This window comes from Erpetoichthys calabaricus, chromosome 1 (assembly GCF_900747795.2).
Source record: "Erpetoichthys calabaricus chromosome 1, fErpCal1.3, whole genome shotgun sequence".
Lineage (NCBI taxonomy): Eukaryota > Metazoa > Chordata > Cladistia > Polypteriformes > Polypteridae > Erpetoichthys > Erpetoichthys calabaricus.
The window spans coordinates 157,479,062-157,502,708 of NC_041394.2; the positions used below are offsets into that span (position 1 = coordinate 157,479,062).

At 36.9% G+C, this 23,647-nt stretch overlaps 1 protein-coding gene across 1 annotated transcript in view; it reads left to right on the forward strand.

Annotated features, from left to right (window-relative positions):
- Nucleotides 1–23,647, forward strand: part of zgc:136858 (uncharacterized protein LOC678543 homolog) — a 177,530-nt gene that overhangs the window by 87,436 nt on the left and 66,447 nt on the right. Inside the window, exons 15-18 of the mRNA XM_028807961.2 lie at nucleotides 12,917–13,031; nucleotides 14,588–14,725; nucleotides 14,845–15,011; nucleotides 19,327–19,409. Coding sequence (XP_028663794.1) covers nucleotides 12,917–13,031; nucleotides 14,588–14,725; nucleotides 14,845–15,011; nucleotides 19,327–19,409 — 503 coding nt within the window. The remainder of the gene's footprint in view (nucleotides 1–12,916; nucleotides 13,032–14,587; nucleotides 14,726–14,844; nucleotides 15,012–19,326; nucleotides 19,410–23,647) is intronic.

The window sequence follows — 23,647 nt, forward strand, 5'->3', positions numbered from 1 at the left end:
GACGAAGTCTGAACTGGAACGACATACCTTACTTTGTTTCAGAGGATCTTGTGAGGAGTTTTCTTTATCTCAACAACTAACTGTCCCAGAAAGAAGCCATCTATAAGGAAGTTTAGAATCACCTTCAGAAAACTGCACTGTTGGGTCTTGGGTGTTTCTGAGCTGTGAAGTCAAGAAGGAAAACAAACAAATGGTCTAAAATGTTGATTGTGTCACTTCTGTTTTATAAGGTAATGAGAATTAGTTCTTTGTATTTTGCATTATGAAGAATCAGCCAACGAATTTAAGAAATGTTCTTTTGTAGTGGCAGACAAGATGTTTCTATGCACTTCTAACACTATTTTGCTGGTATTTTCATCATCATAAACACAAAAAAATGCAGTTATATTATTGCATGTGACTTTTGAGATGTTTTACAATTCACAGACACATTATTGTGATTTTCAATATTGTGGTATGTTGTATGAATAACACCAGACACATGACACTTGTTATAATACAGACTTAACTGGAATTCTGGTGTTGAAGAATAGAGGCTGTTTCTCTATATTTAGCTTTGTAATATTTGACCGGTGGACTGATGTTAACTTTTCAATCGTTATGTTTATTTCTTACTATGCTGCCATTTTGGCTCCATCCAAAATTCACAGCAGTCTGAATAGGTTATGCGTTCTTAGTGGTACAAAACTAATCATGAAGGCTGCCTGTATTATAGGAGCGGCTCTGAACTTGCAGGTAAAAATTAGTGGTTATCATGACTAGAGCCGCTCATCGTTTTTATGACACTCTTCTCTTTTGGCTACCAGCTTATTCCATTATGGTTTAGAAAGAGGAACTGCTAAAATAGAGCAGAAAAGATTTTCGCAATATATGATCTTCATTTTGTTGGCAAAGTCATGTGAGAAAGAAGAGATCCCTTATTCATTCAAAGACAGATAAAATGGACTGTGCAAACTGCCAGGTCATCAAATAAGGATCTTGTCAAGATTATCATCAAAAATCTCACTCCTTGCATAGAAGCAATCCTTGGAGACCATCAGCCCAAGTTTAGAAAAGCCAGATCTACCACCAAACAGATTTTTTCAACGAAAACCGAGCCAGAAAGTGTAAATACTGTAATTTAATATTTGCCTACAATACCCCATCTGTCCATTATCAGTAGGCATATGACAGTGTTTTCCATTAGAGTATGCCTGTAGCTACAGTCATTCGAGATTCTGGAATTCCACAGAAAGTATAGATATGACTTATTCTAACAGTGGAAATCCAAAAAGCAGCAACAAAGGAGTTTAAATCAGCAGATGCCACAGACAAGAAGACAGACTGGCAAGAAAAAATGTAATCTTACCCAGGACCTTAGAAATCAATATAGTGTCCTCCATAATGTTTGGGACAAAGACACATTTTTATTTGATTTACCCTTCTGCTCCACAATTTAAACTTTAATTTATGGGCATTTGCATACATTTTGGTCAAACTCTGTAGAAATGACAATGATAGCCCCTTCCCTACCCATCAAGTCTTATCTGAATTACTGTAGCCTTTCTGTCAGCTCCAACCAGTCTGGCCATTCTCCGCTGACCACTCTAATCAATAAGGCGTTTCCATTCATAGAACTGCCACTCACTAGATGTTTTTTTCTTTTTGCACCATTTTCAGTAAACTCTAGAGACTGTTTTGTGTGAGAATCCCAGGAGATCAGCAGTTAAAGAAATACTCAGACCAACAATCATGCCATGATTGAAATGACCCATATCTGCATGATTTTATGCACTGCTGCCTCATGATTAGCGGATTAGATAATTACATGGATTAACAAGTGTACTGGTGTTCCTAATAACTTGTTAAGTAACTGTATTATTCACTATAAAGCTCAGAATATTGGTGTTAGTGGAACAGAGTAATCCATTATTCTACAATTCAAAACAAGTTATCTCTTATAAATAAGTTAAAATTTTATTCTGAATAAAGTCTGAGAGTAAGAAATTCCTGTAACATGTAGTCCAATATGTTAGGTACCTCCTGACAGTGTTCATTATTAATGTCTTTACCTTTACGTTTTGGATAACACGAGTCAAAAGAAGTATTTGTGATGTACAGTTTTGATTTGAATTACGTTATGCTTCAGACAAACTGATGAGGAGTGAATTTTTTGGTTGCTGGCTTCTATTCATCTGAATTTGATAGGTCCAGTTTACAACATTGTCTCAGATGATCCTGGGGTGAAATCTTTTGAAAAACACTGGTAAAGTTTAGAGAGCCTGCTTATACAGTATCATCACCACTACTAGACAGGATAGTTTGGGAGGTTGAGAAAGCTGCCTACATTTAATTTAACAAAGACCTTACCTTGTCTGAAGCAAAATAAATATTGCTGAAATGGTATATTTGAATCACAATTGTTCAGCTAAAGATCTTTAAATGTGTTCATAGCAAATGCCATCCATGAGTTAAAATGGTGTGGTTTAAGAATGGTGGAAATATATTATTGCCTTGTATTCTTGCTATTAATAATAACATGTATAAGGGCAAATCAAAAAGTAAAGGAAATTCTAAAATTATGCAGTAACCACAACAGATAGAAGCTGAACCAATACAACACGGCTTATGAGTAGTTCAAACACACACAGTCCGTTACTATGTGATTAGTCTTTTTGAAACCAAGATCAAATGAACATGAACTCTACACTGTGAGATTTCACCATTACTGAACAATGTGCCATAGTGAGATTTCTTTGGGCAAAGGGAGTGGGCATGTACCCATAAACCCTCTCAAACATGTTGTATTGTGTCAGCTTCTATCCATTGCGGTTATTGTGTAATTTTCAAATTGCGTTTACTTTTTGATTTACACTTATATTACAATGTTTACTGCATTAGTGCCATATTCTAAGTTAGGGCTCAACTTCTGAATTTCGACTGAGAATATACAGTAGTTACTATATGTGTGTACGTCTGTAAGCTGACCTTGTTGTTGCATATCTGTACTAAAGGGCACCTGACCCTTCCTCCTCCTCCTCTCTCAGGTAACAAACAAAAACACCTAGCTGATTCAACTTTAATGTTTTATTTAATTAAAAATAAGACAAGATTTTAGAACTTGGTAAGGACCAAAATATTGTTTCTGTCATGTTATGTAAAACCACAGAACTGAAACAGGACATGCTTATTTTTCACATGATAGAATTTAGGCAGTTACAATTAACTAGACAAACAAACCCAATGAACTTACAGTACATTCTTAAAATGGTGTTTAAGTTTTTAGGAAATATAACATTTTATACATTGTACGAAACATAAAATTTCTTTGAAATGAATGCTCACATAGTTTGCTGAAATGTCTAAATGTATGTATGTGCTTTAGGAAAACTAAAAGTGGAATGTACATCATTCATAATAATAATATTAGGTTTAATGGCAATGATTGAAACATGAATTTCTATATATTTTTTTAATAACACTTGATCTTTAGTGCAAAAGTAGAAGAGGAGTACTAAAAGTAATGGGTATACTAATTTTACGATTCAATAAACACATAAACAGGAAATTACTGCTGTATATGTCAATTAAATTTACATACCTTTGTTCATTTTTTTACTCAATCCAAATTGGGAATCATGAATTTTTAACCCCACTCTAAAAGTTAGAAGTTTCCAGTGTGGTAGAGCTCTGTTTCCTGTATCATACACTTTCCACTGTCATCTGGACTGTGCAGTGACCTATTCAAACGCCTGCTGTAATTTCTCTGATTGCAGCACAGCAATTCTTTCTAATGAATGCATCATTTTTCTCTCTATTTTACACAAAGATAAAGTGATGTTTGTGTTTCCATTGTTAGAGTTATTTTCCATTTGTGTGACACTGCCAGTTTCCATATGGTTTTCTCCACATGCACATTTCAGTCCTGCATTGTCATGTTTCAGCCAATGTTCCAAACTGGCTGTGATTCAAATGCTATTTGTATGACCTTCTTAAATCATTTTTGATTCATTTGTTTATGCTAAGATTGTTAGTCATTTACTAGCTATGTGTTTTGTCGTTCAGGGTCCCAACACTTCTTCAGTTCAGCACTTCCTCTGCCTTTCCCTTCTTTATCTATAACTTCAGATAATTAGATAGGGTGAAAGAATATATAGCTGAAAAATCTGCATTTTTAATTATGTATTGTAAGTAATAGATTTTATTATAACTAGTGCCCTACAAGCAAATAGAATGTGGCTTTCTAAATCAAGATCATAGAAGCTAACAATGCTAGATGTATAGTTTTTTGTGGCACAATAAGTTACTGTTGCATTTGATTCTTCTTGGTTAGCTCATCATCTACACAGGCCAAGGCAGCCTGCTTTCTTCAGGTTATCGCCTGGTCTGATTTTGTCAGGATTCAACATGACAGAGAGAACATAACTTTGCAGGCCTCTCACCTTATTGTCTTTGTTTAGCTTGTGACAAACCTTACACCTTCCTTGGCCATTCACCAATGGAACAGCTAAAGCACAGTCCCCCACCTCAAGTAATTTTGTTTCTTGGCAGCATCCTTCAAACAAAAAACCAAGAAAGGAAATAAGTCATTAATCAATAAAATTAACCCTGTCTGTCACAGGATATCAACAATTCAGTCAAAAAATATAACATTCCTAATGCTTTGGGGCAGAGAAAAAATGGTTTGTCCATTTCCTTGCTTTTAAAACATTATAACAAGTAAAATGCTAATTCTACAAACAAAGACATACAAAATGTTTATCAACTTTACATGCAACATATCACTACACCACATTCCACCTCTTGATAAATTTTGTACAATGTCTTTAACGTCATTATTAAACAGTCTTATTTCAACAGTCAGTTTCACAAATTCTGCTTTGAGTTGCAGTAACTGATTTTCTTATTTTCACAATCTAGTAGTTCAAAATGAGACAAGTCCACTATTTACACTGAACTAGCCCAATTCCACTTTAAGTCTATTTTGTACATTTTTCTTTCACCTAAACTAGGTCCAGTGTCTGAATTTTAAGTAAATCACTGTCCCATACTATTCATCAAAACATATGCAGCTATATTATTAGCTTCAAAATTTGAAAGGTAACATACCACAGGTGCCATTGCCAACCACCTCTGCCCATGTGAGAGCACCAACCAACCCTTGTGGCCACTATTCCCACATTTGGGTTGACTTAGCTGCCTTTGGTACTATTTTACTCATGGTGCAACAGTTTTCATCCACTGGCCATTACCAGCATAGACTGGCATCACCAACATGAGACATCACAGCTATGCAACCCTCATCATTACACCAGTAGGCCATCTCTAGAGTTGTTTGATCACCATATGCATACCGTTGTGCTAAACATCTTGGTTCAGAATTGGCCTACTGGTCACATGTTTGTTCCACAGCTGACAAATGCAGCAATTACATTATGCTAGAATACCCTTCTGCGGTGGGTTGGCACCCTGCCCGGGATTGGTTCCTGCCTTGTGCCCTGTGTTGGCTGGGATTGGCTCCAGCAGACCCCCGTGACCCTGTGTTCGGATTCAGCGAGTTGGAAAATGGATGGATGGATAGAATACCCTTTACTGAAATACCCTAGGTTCTCCCACTCCCTCCCTGTCTATGCATCTATGTCAGTATGTATAAATCAAGAAAATTAACACCAGTCCTACATATTGACATGTGACATAGGTAGTACAGTAATCCCTCTTAAGGGCTATTTATAATTCTGGGAGGAGTTGGGGCGGGACAGCAGGCACGTGCACGTGCGTTTATTTCCACGCTGAGCGGGATTTATGTCGCGAAAGAACGCGGAAGTTGGCGAACGCACAGATTCCTGCATCTGGATTTTTCTGTGCATAAGCACATTTCGGCTTTTGTGCTTACGTCATGTTATAGTGCGAATTCTACGCACGCCATTATGCATGAGGCCCTTGGTGTGTATGTTACTACTCAGTTTTAGAGTAAGTGCAAAAGTTTACCTTTCTCATCTATTTTATTTCTTTTTGTATCATCCTATATTTATGTAATGTATTAAAATTGTAATCATGCAGTAAACAAAGCAACTTGATAGTTACAAAAAGTCAGCCTGGCACATGGATTCACTCTTCACAAGAAAAAGGGAAGTAGTTCCTCTTGATTGAAAAGATTAACTGGGATAGTGTTTAAGAGGTAATGTGAAGGACAATGCTGAAATGTTTAGTAATGAAAGAGACTAGCTAAAATAGATTAAATTATACTGGTACTATAATAAAGAACTGGAAAGGCAAAAAACAAAAAATCGTAGGGAAAGATAATTATTAAATTATGGAAATATAGTCAGGAAGATATTAAAAATATATTGGCAGTGTAAGATATGGCCGGACATTCATCCTGGCCAACACCCCCAGGCCGCCAGATGGAGCCCTCCTTGTAGCATGGAGATGCCCCGAATGCCAGCAGGGAATTATGGACAGTGGACTTTTAATGCACAGCCCTGCTGGATACCATGGGAGCCACCAGGAGTTGCTGCAGGGAGGCCCAGGGACTATTTTCCCTACACCCCGGAAGTATGTCCCAGTCACATGGACAGAAGAAATGATGTGCTTCCGGGATGAAGAAAAGGAGTTTTTACCTGACCCGGAAGTGATAGAAAGTCACATGGACTAAGGGACAAACACTTCCGGGTCAAGGACTATAAAAGGACTGTGGGAAATCCCAGACGTCGAGCTGAGCGGAAGGGTGGAAGGGTGGCAATGCGTCTGGGAGTGGTGGAGTGTTATTGATTAGTGATTATTGATTTATTATATGAGTATTGTGGAGAGGAGGGTGCTTGGTGCATGTTATTGTCCTAATAAATATCATATTTGGACTTTTACCTGGTGTCTGGCGTGGTGTCCGAGGGTTCAAGGGAGCGAGAGCGTCCATATCTGTCACAGCAGAATATACTGGAAACACAGAATTCTTTCAACAGGATATTGACATCCTGAATAAAGAAAGGAACTTGCTTTAATAATGATGTAGCTGCAGCAAAATGGGAATCATGTGTTATAGTTGTGCAATTCCCATTCTAAGCAACAATAGATAGGAGGCATGGCAAATACCCATGGTCACAAGCAAGGTGTGACAATGTGCCTTTCTAAAGGTATGTTTGTGACACACCTTAACCAACTCCTAAAAAAGCAGACAGAAGGTGGTGTACCAAGGAAAGACAAAGCTCAAAAATACCTAATCTCTGCAAATTTGGTCTCGTCCTTTTCAGGAGATGGATGTCTGAGGCGGAACTCTGTTAGTAGCGGTGTTATTTTACCATTTGTTTACTATCATCCCAAGGTATCCTATATTTACTGAACCCAAGGGACTTTAATTAAGGTAAATGCAAGTATATACAGGTATGAGTACCAGAAAAAGGGCTCAGAAATAAACAGAAAAGACAGTTAAAGCTTCATCTAAGTTTAAACATGCCTCAAGCTCAAGTTCAAGGTATGGCCTACCAGAGACTGACCTGGAACAAATAGGTGAAAGAATAGACCTCCTGGAACTTGTTGCTGTAGCACAGGCTCCAGCCATGAGCGAAAGTGGGAATGAAACAGCAAGTGAGTCAGGCAAACAGAACTTGTCGATTCCATAAGGTTCATTGGAACTGAGCATGGCCTTACTATCCCAGCTGTCAACTTCCCCCTGGGAGTCAGTTGCACTGACTCCAACCAGGCTTGCTACTCTGCCCGCAGAGTACGGAGAAGACTGTCACGAGCAGTCTGAAATGAAGATAACGATCACCACAATGATTACCGCAATAACTACTATTATCTGGGGTGTCATAAAGGATATAAGGAGAAGCTGGTTCAGGATATTAAACAACAGAAGAAAAGCTTAAGTAATCGCTTTGAGGCAACCTTTAAAGGTATGTTAGAAAAAAAAATCAGAAAAATGGGAGTAAATTTGAGAATAAATTTAGAGCACTTGGTGCTCAGCTTGTAGACGTTAAGCAATCGTTCACAACTCGTATTGAAATATTTGAACAATCGGCATCTACTGTTAACGAAAAGCAATGGCTGCAAATTCCGAATGCAAAGTACTTGAAGACAAATTAGCTGCACTGTAAAATGGATACAAAATGATATCAGAATCGAAGATCTCCCTGAAATCCATGAAAACCCAAATCCAGTGAAATTCATAGCTGAACTATTCTCTAAAATAATTGGAGAGGACTTTAAATCAGACACTGAGATATCAGCAGCTTACTACATACGTGGATCAAATGCCTCAAAACCTAGAAGCTTCATTGTACGTTTGACAAATTACAATCTAAATTAAATTTTATGTCATTTCTCACACTGTAACAAGAGATTATGTTTGAAAATAACAACATTTATATTTTTCCTATTTTCTTACTCTCAACAGCTGCTAAACATGCTGCATTTTGTGGCATTAAACAGCGCTTACGCAAAGCCAAAATCAGATACAGCCTCTTATATCCTGTTAAACTGAGAGTGGATTTTTCAAGCCAAGTTCTACATTTTAGTTCTCCAGTGAAGCAGAAAAAGAACTAAGAAAATTGATCCCGACACTTTTTGAAATACAATCGTGAGTCACATTGTGTCCTGGCAAAGCAAAGAAGACCTTACCTGCAATTTGCTCCATTTATAATAAGACATTTGCTGTTGGCTATTTTTACATGTTAATTGCAATTATAGTCATACATTTTTTTAATTATTATTTATTTATTTATTTTATTTTCCTCCACAAAGGGGACTGTTTAACAACATACCCTTGGTTTATTATTAGGATTGTACTATCATACGTTATCTGCTTCTCCATGGGCACTGTTTAACATCATTCCCTGGGTTTAATCTTTCGGGACTGTTTAAGATTATTTTCTAGGTTTATAGTATTTGGACTGTATTGCCAATAGATATCTCTACTTTAATCCTTCTAAGCCACTGCTGGGGGGCTTGTTTTGTTTTGGACATGTTCTGTCTCTAGGTATGTCAGAGGACTGGGACTTCGTGAAGTGTGATCTAGCCTAACGTGGGGAGGCAAATTGGGAGGATGAGGAGGAAAAGTGGAGTGGCGAAGGTAGAGAGAAACAGAGCAAGCTGTTTCTAATCTGTCCTTTTTACCCCCACAATAGTTAAGTGCCAACACAACAATAGGCTTCATAGCAATAACTCCTAGAAAAATTGGAAATTAAGGTTAAAGCTATCTTATGTAATAATGTAATTTAATCTTAATTAGTCTTAATTTAAGACCACAAAATGTCAACAAAAGCTCAAAAGCAATGTCTCTATGACCAGTGAACTTTGTGAGCTGGAATGTCAAACGTCTCAATCACGAATTAAAGAGAAAGAAAGTATTCTCTCACCTAACAGGTCTAAATGCCAAGATTTTTACAGGAGACCCACTTATTAAGCTAGGATCAGTTTTGGTTGCAAAGAGATTCGACTGGCCAAATATTCCACTCCAGCTATACAAAGAAAACTGGAGGTGTGGGAATTTTAATACATAGAACAATTTCATTAGTAGTATCAGATGTAGTATGTGATTGTGAAGGGCAATATGTAATTGTTATGGGTCATTTATTTAACTGTAAAGTGATTTTGATAAAAAATATACACACCCAATGTGGATGATAGAGACTTTAACTGTGTTTAAATCCAAACCTAGACAGGTCTTCAGCCACATGGCGATGACATCTAACACTGCAAAAACAATTACACAGTTTGTAATTGATCATAACTTGTCAGACCCTTGGAGATTTCTAAATCCAAATTCAAGAGCATATTCCTTCTTCTCACCAGTACATCATTGTTACTCAAGAATTGATTATTTCTTTATATAGATACCCTGATCAAATCTTGCAAGTACAATGCTATTGTTATCTCTAACCATGCCCCTCTGATCATACAGCTCAAATCATTATGCCCCACTTACTCATCTCACAGCTGCCATCTTAACCCCTGTTATAAGCCAATGAGAACTTCACAGAATTTATATCCAAGCAAACTGATTTTTTTCTAAAGACAAATACATCCTCGGAGGTCTCTGCAGGAATACTCCGGGAAGCGCTGAAGGCATTTTTAAGAAGACAGATTATTGGATATCTCTCCCACAAAAATAAATCAGAAACCAAGAAGGCATCAGAGTTAATCAGTGAAATTACTAGAATCGATCAAGAACACTCCAGTTTCCCTAATGAGGCCCTTTACAGTAAAAGACAGACTTTGCATTCAGAACTCAACCTACTGACAACAAAAGAAATGGAACAACTCAGTTTTAAATCGTGACATCAGTACTGTGAACATGGAGAGAAGGTTAATAAGATCTTAGCTCAACAAATCCACAATCAGGAAGTTTGCAATACAATACCTGTAATTACCAACACAAACGGAGACAGAATCATTGTCCCTAGAAATATAATGCACACATTTAGAGAATACTACAAGTCCTTATATTCTACTCAGTTTAAAGAAGACAGGACACAATCTAATGCATTTTCTGATGCATTACAGATACCACAACTGGATACTCAGTCCAGAGGAACTGAATAAACCTCTGGAATTATCAGAATAACTAGAAGCAGCAGGCCCTGATGTCTACCCTGCAGAATTTTATAAAAAAATTTCAATTAAGTTTGCTCCCCTTTTATTAGTAACATTTATAGAAGCCAGAGACAATAAAGTTTTACCTCAAACTTTTCACCAAGCATTAATTACCATCATTCCTAAGAAAAATAAGGACTTATTGCAATGTGCATCATACACATCAGTCTCACTTCTGAATAATAATGTTAAGATACTTTCCAAAGTTCTAGCTAGAAGGATTGAGAAAGTGCTGCCTTCGGTAATATCACAGGACTAAACCGAATTTATTAAAGGCAGACACTAAGCTTTCAAGCTTTAAATGCCTGTTTAATGTTATATATTCACCCATAAAGTCCACCACCCCTGAGATCTTATTATCTCTGGATGCAGAAAAAGCTTTCGATATGGTTGAATGGGACTACCTATTGACTACATGGCACAATTTTCGGTTTGGCCCGAACATATGTGCATGGATAAAACTACTGTATACCAGTCCAGAAGCTTCAGTTTGTATTAACACTATTTCAAACTATTTCAAACTAGACAGTGGTACCAGACAAGACTGCCCACTGTCACCACTGCTATTTGCAATCGCCATTGAGCTATTAGCTGTTTACTTTCTAAATGCTTCTGAGATAAAAGGGATTATCAGAGAAGGACTTGAACAGAAAATATCACAATATGCAGATGATATGGTATTATATATATCAGATCCACAAAATACTGTGCCTGCAGTCCTAACAGCACTAACAGAATTTCAAAAGAAATCTGGACTCAAAATTAATTTTAATAAAAGTGTGCTTTTCCCAATGAATTCTCTAACACATAACATTAGATTGGACACCTTCCCTTTTATCATCCCAGATCAGTTAAAATACCTAGGGGTAAACATCACAAGTAAACCTAAAGCTCTTTTCACAATAATTTTGCTGTCTGCAGGGAAAAACGTAAACAAGGTGTGCATAGTAGGTGTACTATCCACCTCATTTTAGCAGGGAGAATTAACACCATGAAGATGAACATCCTTCCTAAGCTTCTATCATCAATATATTAACAACCTAATTGTCCTTGATTCACTTAGAATATGGAACCAATATAGGTAGCACTTCAAAACAGAGAAGCTTTTATCTGTGACACCTCTACATGACAACCACCATTTTCAACCCTCTCAAACTTACACAGTCTTTAATGTTTGGAAAACGTATGGGATTAAATCACTTAGAGATTTGTACATACATAATGTCTTTGTATCCTATGAACAATTACAGTCCAAATTTAGCTTCCCATCAACACAATGTTTCCACTATCTCCAAATCAGAAACTTTACTAAACAAGATCTGTCCAATGTTCCTCATGTCCCACCTATTTCTATTCCAGAAGAAATATTGATCACTCTTCAGGACTCAGACAACATCTCTATAACATAAAAAACATTTTTAAAGTCCCTTCCTTTTAAAGATTCTCGAGTACAGTGGGAAAAGAATCTCTTACTCAACATTTCAGAAAAGGAGTGGAAGGCAGCCATGCACAGAATTTATTCTAGCTCCATATGCGCAAAGCATACAATTATTCAATTTAAAATCTTATTTCAAGCACATCTAACTCATTTAAACTTGTCTAAAATGTTTCCAGGGCAAGCCTCATTGGGTAACACGTTTTGGGTGTGGACCAAATTAACATCATTTTGGACCAAAATTTTTAAATGCCTATCAGCCAGCCTTGGTATCACTAACCCATTAACAGCTGTGTTTGGTGTACTCCCAGATGGACTTAAAGTGGAGAAGGATAAACTGTAATTGCCTTTACTACACTATTTGCATGTAGACTTATCTTGCTCAACTGGAAGAATGCTAACTCACCTCTTTCAAGTCAGTGGGTTACTGATGTTATATACTATTTGAAATTGGAAAAATCTAATTTCACTTAGTGGATCTGTTCAAAACTTTTTAAAAACCTGGCAGGATCAAATCAATAACATGTTAGAATAAACTTTGATATTGGGGAATAGGATTCTCCTCCCTCTTTTGGATGGAACCCCCATCCAGTCTCTGCATTGTAGGCTGAAGAGTTTTGACAAAATGGACCTGAGTGAAGGCTTAATTAACCCTTGTTGCCAATCAGTGATAGTTTGGAGGTGTTTTAATGAATGTGGAGAATATCAAGATATGACGTAAGTCTGTTGTCAAGGGGATTCTTATAAAATATGTGGGAAGAAATGACCATCGATAAGGCCATGAATTCACTCAGTGACTGGAATATTGTTCATAGTAAAACTCCCTTAGTGTTTTAATTATAGATTGGATTTCACTAGGCTTTCAAATGATCAGTAGATATTGTATCATAACTTGAATTACTTTTCTCTTACTAGGTATCTAAGTTTTATGAGAATTTGGCATCAGCATCCTTGGTGTGCTTGGATGGCAATCTTCCAGTTTCCACCATTAATTATGTTTGTGATATTGCTCAAAAACATTCTGTTCCAGGTAATGCTCTGCCTTTACAGTTATACTTTATAAGAACAGTTTTTTTACATGTTTTAATAAATAGTGTTGCTTATGGCTGTAATGTCAAAAGCAAGCCTTTAAAATGCTGAAAATTCTTCAGCTTGCCTCATTTGAAAAAACCTCTGCAATGAAAACTTAAATACCTAGCATTTCACCCATATCAAAACTAGTTTTTGCACATTTTGGTTACTTGGATTTGATAGGCACCACAGTGGTATAGAAAGTATTGCTGCTGCCACCTCACAGTTCAAAGACCACAGCCATATTAAAATGTTCTTCTGGTGCCTGTGTATGTTTTCTATTGGTGCACCAGGTTTCCTCCTCATTTTTTAACTGATACCCTTAAATACTGCAAGTATGAGAGTGAGATGCACAGACAAGGAGAAGTGTCTCATCCTGGGTTGGCTCATGTCTTGCTCCCAAAGCTGGTGGGATAGATTTGAGCTACTTGTGATTGTGTAATAAAAAATGAGTTAAAAAAATGAAAGAACACCTGGACAAACTGGTGAGGAAGGCAGGCTCTATTGTTGGCATGGAGCTGGACAGCTTGATCCTCTGTGGCAGAGCGATAGGTGCTCAGCAGGCTCCTATCAATTATGGAGAATCCACTGCATCCACTACAGTAAACAGTGTCATCTCCAGACAGAAGAGCAGCTTCAGCGACAGACTGCTGTCACTGTCCTGCTCCACTGACAGACTGAGGAGATCGTTCCTCCCCCAAACTATGCGACTCTTCAATTCCACTCGGAGGGGTAAACGTTAACATTATACAAAGTTATTGTCTGTTTTTACCTGCATTGTTATCAATCTTTAATTTAATATTGTTTTTTGTATCAGTATGCTGCTGCTGGAGTATGTGAATTTCCCCTTGGGATTAATAAAGTTATCTATCTATCTATCTATCTATCTATCTATCTATCTATCTATCTATCTATCTATCTATCTATCTATCTATCTATCTATCTATCTATCTATCTATCTATCTATCTATCTATCTATCTATCTATCTATCTATCTATCTATCTATCTATCTATCTATCTATCTATCTATCTGAATCAGAAAAAGGAATATTAAACAAGAACTTTTTTATGATGATCTATCATGTTGAAGTATTTTAATTCACATGTTTGCCATCAGAAAAAGGAATACAAAAAAAACTATTTTTATGTTTTATAATGTAAACATTTGTTAATTCACATTTTTACTATTTATTTATGCATTTATTTATATGAGTTTATGTGTCTTTGTTTGCACTGTATCACTGCCGCTATTCTGAGGAGTCACTTAAACCAGAACTTCAGTGTACTATGTAACTAGGACATTTGAAACTGAACTTGAAATGAAAAAGGACAGGTGGGAGCATTGCATCCTGAAAAAATGCTTTCTGAAGAAGTTTTGTTAATTTTGTTAAAATGAAAAACAAAATGCAACCTATTTCATTTTAGATGTCAAAACATGTTTCTATTCTATTATTTATATAGAATGTTGTTAAAAATATTAAAAAAATCTAAACCTGTCAAAATTACTTTTCCAGTGTGGTATGAGCCAACAGACCCTAAAAGAGCCTGCAAACCTTTCCTGTCTGACAGCTGGAAATCTCTAACATTTATTTCACCTAATTTGTCTGAACTGTATGCAATTAACCAGGCATTAGGTCTCCCTGTTTCATCAGGTATGTTTAAGAACACACTTCTGTGTATTTTTATAGGGGGGACTGAAATTATTTGTACAGATATATATTACACTATATAGTATTTGATATATTTTGTTTCTTCTTTTTATATATATCAGCACTTCCTACTTCATTGGATGAAATCCTTAACAGTGCGGCCACATTGTCCCGCCCTCTACTAGAATATTTAAAGTGTGTCATAGTGACACTGGGTGCTCAGGGAGTCCTTTTGTGTGGGAGGTCCAAAGATGGAACGGTTTGCCTCCAACCTAGAAAAGACAACATGGTGAGTTAGCCCGATGCTCATTATGGGTTGTGACAGTGTGACGAGGGTATTATGAGTTTAACTTAAAATCCTGACATTACATTTCCAGATTGTACTCTGTCTCACTGTGCAATTTGAACAAGTCAATTACAATATTTTTGTTCCAGATATACTAGAGTATGTACTGTATCAATAACAGCATTCATTTTGTAACAGTGTTTACAGCAGAAATGTTTTGCATTGAATAATAAAATCAATCTATCCATTCATCTTGTAATTTGCTTAATTACAAGAGCTGGAAACCATTTCATATTGAAAAATCTATTATTCATGTCAGGGTCATCCAATTATAGTCAACTAAACTTGGACAGGACTTCCGTCTATTGCTTTACACATTCACTTATACACCCGTACTCCATCAAAATGCACCAATTTAGAGTCACCAGTAAACCAAGCACACATCTTTTACTCCTTAAGCATGGGGAGAAAGTCCACATGAGCACTGACTGTGCCTGTAGAGCTTTGGGCAGCAGTACAAACCACTGCACCACCTTTCTGCTGACATAAAAAATAGAAATTGTTAGAAGTGAATTAAAAAACAAAAGTTTATTTTAAATTTACTGCCCAATTTACTGGTTCAATAGAGAAGAAAATTTGGTATTTTTGTGTAGCCTTTGCATACGGTCATGTCAATTTCCTTCTGAGACTCCTTACACTAGGGGCTTCTAAGTTCAATTCTGGACTACCAATGTGACTGTGCGTTTTCAAACCAACCAATTTCACGGTTCAGTCTTACATCTAAATGATCCAGTTGTTTAATTAGAATTAGTCTTTTTCTTCTCTTATTTTGCATGTAGAAATACTGTATGTGCTAATATACAGTGCTTGCATGTAAATAAAATTCTGAAATTTGTATTTTTTGCCATATTTTTAATTGTTAATTTTTCTTCACTGTATTATTTTTAATTCACCTTCTCTTTGGAGTTTACTCCCTTAATTGTGATTAAATACCAACGATGAGTGATGAGCAGTAATCAAACGACATGAATGTTAAAGGGGAGTAGCTACTACTTTAGTATATAATTCACTTGTGAGCTAATTAATAAGGAAATACTTAAATGACCAGGACAAAAAAAGGAAAATCTTTAAAAGCATGAAAAAGAGCAAAAATTAATGTCACACACAAATGCATGCTACTTTCCTGTACAAATATAGCAATACAACTTTGTCATTTCTGGATTGACACAAAAAGAGAAGGAAACAGGGAAAGAACAGCTTATTTAATAAAGGCAGAGTCCAGTTAAAAGCAGAAAGTGGTTGGGATGAACAGTGGTAATTAAGGTGGTCTGTGGGACTGAACTTCAGGACCATTTAGTTAAGCCTTTTTCAATAATTAGCACTCAAATGAATGTAACATTGCTGTAGCAGCTCCGCTTTAACATTCAGTGTCATTTGCACCCATGTTTGCACTGCTCATCACAAATTTTAATTATTAGGATAAAATTACGAGAGTAAATGGCACAGAAATAAGGTGAATTGAAATAAAAATGGTAAAAGATAGTTACCATTTAAAGATATGGCAAAAATTCAAATTTCTGAATTTTGTTTACATGTAAATATACTAGCACATATATCTAAATGCCAAAAAGAGAAGAAGAATACTAATTAAACAGACTATTTAGAAGTCTGAACCATTTATTTGTGAAACTGGTTGGAATGAAAACCCGCAGCCTCAGTGGTGTCCCGGGACTGAACTTGGGAGCCCCTGCCCTATAGAATGTGTTTCCATGCCTAAAACACTTGCTCAGATCCATCACAATTCTTTGTCATGCAAAACAAGCCACATTTCTTAAATGCAGTGAGCATAGTTTCTGTCACAATTTAGTCCAATATTTTATTTTTTGCTCCTCTGCTCCTCCTTTGATATGTTTGATATTTTTATTTTTCCTGTGTCTTGCAGTGATGGTGTCATCACTTCGCAATTTTGGAATTTTGATTTCCATGACATCACGCATAACACGGAGGGGCTCTATGTACATCCATGAATGCGAGTTACATCAAGAGGGAGTGATCACATGGGGTTGGAAGCCATTTGATCTAAGAGCAATGCACTTTATTGTTTGAAACTCTTTTCAAAGAGAAGATCTTTTGTGTAGCCTGAGAAATCTTGTTTCTCAAACAATTTTTGAGATGTTTTGAGTGTTACTTATTTTTGTTATGAGCTTGTCTTTTACTATTATTTTGGTTTTTGACTTCTTAGTCCTGGGGACCCCTTCTAGCTGCAGGTTTTGTTCCTACCAGTGTCACAATCAGTGAATCATATTACTCTTAATTGAGCTTGATGTTTAATTACCTGTTCCTTTTTCCCTTATCTTATTCATATGCATTCAGAATAGCACAGTTTGTAATTTTACAATTACAAGTCATTTAGAAGTACTGTATTTCTATTTTTGGTATAGCTTTAAATGCATAACTCTCTTTTGTTGTTTTCTAAATAAGTTGACTTTTTTGATCCCTTAACAATGACAAGCAGAGCAGACATGCAGGCAAATGACAATAAATGCTGAAAGGCTGCAAATGTCTTATTGATTAGTAAATAATGAATTAAATAACCAGAACACCTTGATCTACAGAATGAAAATCATGATGATGTTAAAAATCTTAAGAACCAAGGTAAAAAAAAAACACTGAATTATCACTATGAAATAGTTGCTTGACACAATCTAATAAAAATCTTAGTTTTGTAATTTCTACTTTGACACCAAAACATACAAGGTAGGAAATAACAGCCTGTATAGTTATGCTAGGGGTCCAATTAAAAGGAAAAGTTGGTTGGAATAAAAACCTGCAGGGTCCCCAGACTGAGTCTGAGAATCGTTGGCGTAGAGCTTGTGTCTTGACTATTATTTTTGATTTGCCTCTCTGTCACTCTAGGTAATACAATTAATTGTTCATCCATCCATCCATTTTCCAACCCGCTGAATCCGAACACAGGGTCACGGGGGTCTGCTGGAGCCAATCCCAGCCAACACAGGGCACAAGGCAGGAAACAATCCTGGGCAGGGTGCCAACCCACCGCAGGACACACACAAACACACCCACACACCAAGGCCAATTTAGAATCGCCAATCCACCTAACCTGCATGTCTTTGGAATGTGGGAGGAAACCGGAGCGCCCGGAGGAAACCCACGCATACACGGGGAGAACATGCAAACTCCACGCAGAGAGGACCCGGGAATCGAACCCAGGTCTCCAGATCTCCCAACTGCGAGGCAGCAGCACTACCCACTGCACCACCGTGCCGCCCATTAATTGTTCAGTCTACTGTTATGAATGATGAAAATGAGTCATTAAACCTCACATTTAATCATAAAAGACGTAAAATGGGCATGGCTTATTTCATACCCTAATAGTTGCTTTAACTGTTGCAGCAGCGATAATTAAAACAGGCCTCTTGATGGCATTAACATCATTGGGATCAAAGAATGGATTGTAAATTGAAGACACATTGACTCACTATATACACAGTTAATTAATGGCCGTCAAATGTGAAGGACTATTCTTTATTTGCTACTGCACACCTCTGCCTCAGGAAGGAGAAACCAACAACGGCAGATCAAGAATGAAACTAATGAAGATTAAGCTTCAGGGCCCTGAATCCTGGAGGGTCCCCAGAAGCAACTTTATTTCACATCGCTTAACAATTTTGGGTGTCTACTATATGAGAACAGTTTTTTTAATATAATAATAATATAGTATAATTCAATACAAAACAATTGTTAAAATAAAAATTTAAAGGTTATTAAAGTATCAAAAAAAATTAAATTTGTGGTGATCTGTCGTGGAACAGCCCAGTGAAGAAGACCTTGTTGCTGGTTGTGAAAAGGACCACATAAAAATTCAAGTACCAGAGCCACAAAAATGCAGATCCGCCACTACGAAAAAAGCACCACGGTAAATGTAGAATTGTCAGTCAATTTTATAGCTGGTCTGGGATGTTCCTGAGTGTGTCCTGTTCATGGTATACTGTTACTTTCTCAAGTTTGACTTAGAAAAGTAAAATAAGGCAGTACTATTTAGATTGATAGATAGCTCTGTATGGCTTCAAAAATCAAACTGGCATATAACAGAAATACTGACTGGTAAAAAAGAAATGTTTTGTCTTTAAATAAAAAGATACATTTCTTTCTTTCTCGCTCTCTATCTCTCTCTCAACTTATCAGTTTTGTTGCAATTCATCATTTTTCTCAAATGTTTTTGTATTTATTGATCAATAAATAAACAAAAAAAAATACAACATTTCATTTTATTGTTTCTGTTTGTTCTCCCTTATAGGTGGATAGATTTTGCAGTATCCATTATTCAGCCATACCTGTACCATCCAAGAATATAATCAATGTGTCAGGAGCTGGGGACAGGTAAGATGTCCATATGAGAAGCATTACGATCCATGCTGCCATGCAGGCAAAGATTTCAATGCTAGCTTTGATTCTGTGCTGTTGAGGGCATTTTAAGCCCATTTACACACATTGTTTTCTAATCCTTACATGCAATGCATATTGTACAAGTAGCATGATAAAAGGGAACGCTTAAATCACACATTGGATCTCGATGAACAAAATACTCAAGTGGAAAATCTTTACTGAATAATACTGTGTAATCGCTTGAGAATAAAATGATGTAACAAAGGCCAATAGAAACCAAAATCAACCCATTGAGGGCTGGATTCAACATTGCATCGAAAATCAAAATCAAAAATTAAAATCATAGGCTAATCCAACTTGCATGAATATCACCACAGGAAACTCATAATGTGGCTCAGTAGTGTTTATGGCCCCCACATGCCTATATGCACTCCCAGCAACATCTGGGCATGTTCCTGTTGAGATGGCGGATGGTGTCCCCGGGGATCTCATCCCAGACCTGGATCAGGGCATCGGTAAGCTCCTGGACAGTCTGTGGCGCTAATTGGCAGTGTTGGTTATATCGATACATAACGTCCCTGAGTTTTCGATTGAATACAGGTCTGGGGAATGTACAGGTCAGTTAATGTAATCAATGTCTTTGTCATCCAGGAACTGCCTACACACTCTTCCCACATGACGCCAGGCATTGTCCTCCACCAGAAGGAATCCAGGGCCCACCGCTTCAGAATAATGTCTGACAGTGGCTTTGAGAATTTCATTAATTTACCTAGCAGTTGTCAGGGTAATGTTGCCTAGTATGTGGAGGTCTGTGAGACCCTCCAAGGATTTGCATCCCCAGACCATCACTGACCCACCGCCAAACTGGTCATGCTGGATGATGTTGCAGGCTGCATAACATTTACCTTGGTGTCTCCAGACTCTTTCACGTCTGTCACATGTTCTCAGTGTGAACATGCTCTCATCTGTGAAGAGAACAGGGCACCAATGGTAGAGACTGACAATTGTGGTAATCTCTGGCGAATGCCAATCGAGCTGCATGGGGCTGTGAGCACAGGTCCCACTTGAGGATATCAGGCCCTCAGTTTGTTTCTGACAGTATGCTCAGAAATATGCACAACAGTAGCCAGCTGGACATCATTTTGTAGAGCTCTGGCAGTGCTTCTCCTGTTCCTCCACACACAAAGGATCAGATACTGGTCCTGTTGCTGGGTTGATGCCATTCTATGTCCCTGTCCAGCTCTCCTCATGTAATGGAATGTCTCCTGGTATCTCCTTTATGTGCTTGAGACGGTGCTGGGAAACACAGTGTGACGGCACATATGGATTTGCCATGCTGGAGGAGCTGGACTACCTGTGTAACCTAAATTGGCTGCAGGTAATGCCTCATGCTAGCAGTAGTGACAAGAACACTAGCAAAATGCAAAACTAGAAGAAGAATCAGTCAGGTCGGATAAGGAAAGAGCAATTATCCATGGCCACCACCTGTGAAACAATTCCCTTTTTGGGGTTGTCTTGCTGTTGCCTCTTCGGTGCAATTGTCACTTTTATATGCACCAAAGCAGGTCAAGTTGATTCATAATCGCTTATACTTTGTAAATGGATAGATTGATATCCCTGAAGATTAATTGACTCTGTGTTAGACTGTGATGATTAAGTGTTCCCTTAATTTTTGAGCAGTGTATTTTGCACTGCATAGCAAAAACTAAAAGGGGAATTGTAGTTCTTTTAAAATCATGAAAGGTTCTGATCTTTTGAGTTTTGTGTTACTTTAAAATGTGAATACTGACAACATCTGAAGACAATGACTAGCTTAATACTTGCTGCCACTTATTAATTCATAACTTAAACAAACTGTTGTTTATGTCTAAACAATTCAGTTGTAAAATCTAGTTGTTTTGGATCAGCCATCTTATTTATTTTGTCATTAATCATCAATCATTTTTCCATTTTCTGCTCTCACACCCGTCCTTATTTAATAATAGTGAGATATTGGAGGGAAACGCCAATGTTTCTACAATGTGTCCTCAGTAATTACACCAAACTAAACTACTGTATCCTGAAATTCAATTTGACTTACTTCCTCATTCCAGCTGTTTTTTACCATCATTTTCGACCAATGACCTGTGTGTTAGGTTACTAGATACAGTAACTGTAAATGGGCTAATGGGAATGAATAGCAGTGTGCATGAGTGTTATTTATAATGGACTGGCACCCTTTCTCAAGTTGGTTTCAGCCTTGCTCACAATTCTAGCTGTGCTACTTTAAGCCATTGTAACTCTATGATTGTATTAAGTAGGTTCAGAAATAAATGACTAATAGTTATTTTTAAGTCAAAATTATTATACCATCGATCTTGCATATTTTTTAGTAAACAGAAAATATTACTTAACAATCCTCACTTACCTAATAAATACATATCTAAGCAAAGATATTGAAGCAACAAATATACTCATTTACAGGAGGGATTATTATCCAGCAGGTAACAGAAACTCAAGAAGCTAGGAAAAAGAGAAAGTGTAAAGTTAACAAGATTAATCAGTAATCTGAATGATGATCCATTCTTTAACATTATCCTGAAAAACTGTCTTTGAAAAGAGACATTCTATTTGACTCTGTGTAGGACAAATGTGGTTTGTCCTACACAGGTTTCAGTGTCACTGCTGACCCAGGGTGCTATGAAGAACAGCTCAAAAAACAAAAGCAAGAAGAAGTCTCTGGTCCTTGTTAAAAGAAATCAGCGGATCACTGGCCCTCTGCAAAAAAGCTTAAAGTAAACTACAGTCTAAATAAATAATATTTTTAAATAAATGCGATAAACAAAAATAAACTAAATGTTTTTGCTTTTTAAATATTTGTAGTTTTACCCATTCTATATGAATGTTAGAAGCAATCAAACCAATGCAAAAATCCATTGGGGAACCAAAACAAATTATTTTATTTAGCTTATAAGATGATCACAAACTGCAGACAAATAAATAATTATTAAAGTTGAAAACATGATTTAACTTAAAATATAGATTCTAAAGTAGACAGCCAGGGAATGTAATGATAAATAGTGTTTTAGACTGAAAATATATCTTAAATGAAAGCAGTAATATGTGTATTTTTTTTACAAAGAGAATTTTTCATTAAATTAATTCAGTTGTAATAGCATAGACAAACCACTGTCTATGAAATCTAACAGACAGAATCTCTGATATCATAAAGTATAAATAATATTGACTTTCTTAACTTCAGAAAATTGTGATATCCACAAACTTTACAACTACCAAAAGACTACAAGTGTACACCTTATAACAGCTTATGAAACCAAGAGACATGGTAACAACATTAATATGGTTACACTTAGCTTATGTAAGAGAGTTGTGAACACACATCTGCAATACAATACAATGCAATACAGTTTATTTTTGTATAGCCCAAAATCACACAGGAAGTGCCGCAATGGGCTTTAACAGGCCCTGCCTCTTGACAGCCCCCCAGCCTTGACTCTCTAAGAAGACAAGGAAAAACTCCCAAAAAAAACCTTGTAGGGAAAAATGGAAGAAACCTTGGGAAAGGCAGTTCAAAGAGAGATCCCTTTCCAGGTAGGCTAGGAAGGCAGTGGGTGTCAAAAGAAGGGGGTCAATACAGTACAATAAACAGAACAGAACAAATGCTCAATACAGTATAAAATAAAAACATTTTTAGAAGTAAAAAAAAAAATTTTAGAAGTACAGAGCAGAATTTAACAGTAGGTGATATCATCCATCAAGCTGCCTCCCCCATTTGGCCATTCCACGGCTGAAACAGTGCTGGGCCAGTCAATCCAATGAAAGGAGCCCTCTTTCCCACGATTCCTGCGGTCCTCCATTAGGGATGACTTTACCTTAGGCAGGCAAAACAACTTGGCAGGTGGGCCATGGCACCAAGTTCCACATTTGAGTACCGAGAAGAGAAACAGAATAGGTGAGGGTTAGTATCCAATTATAACTATCATGTTACTCATGTTTTAGTGCTAATAACTAACAACAGAGATGCAGTATGTACAGTTAATCAGCAGCTCTAGTCAGGATATGCTAAACTGAAGTAGTGAGTCTTCAGCCAGGATTTAAAAGCTGTGACCGAAGGGGCATCTCTTATAGTAGCAGGCAGACCATTCCACAGTTTAGGGGCCCTGTAACTAAAAGCTCGACCTCCCATTGTTATTTTATTAATCCTTGGAACCATAAGCAGACCGGCATCTTGA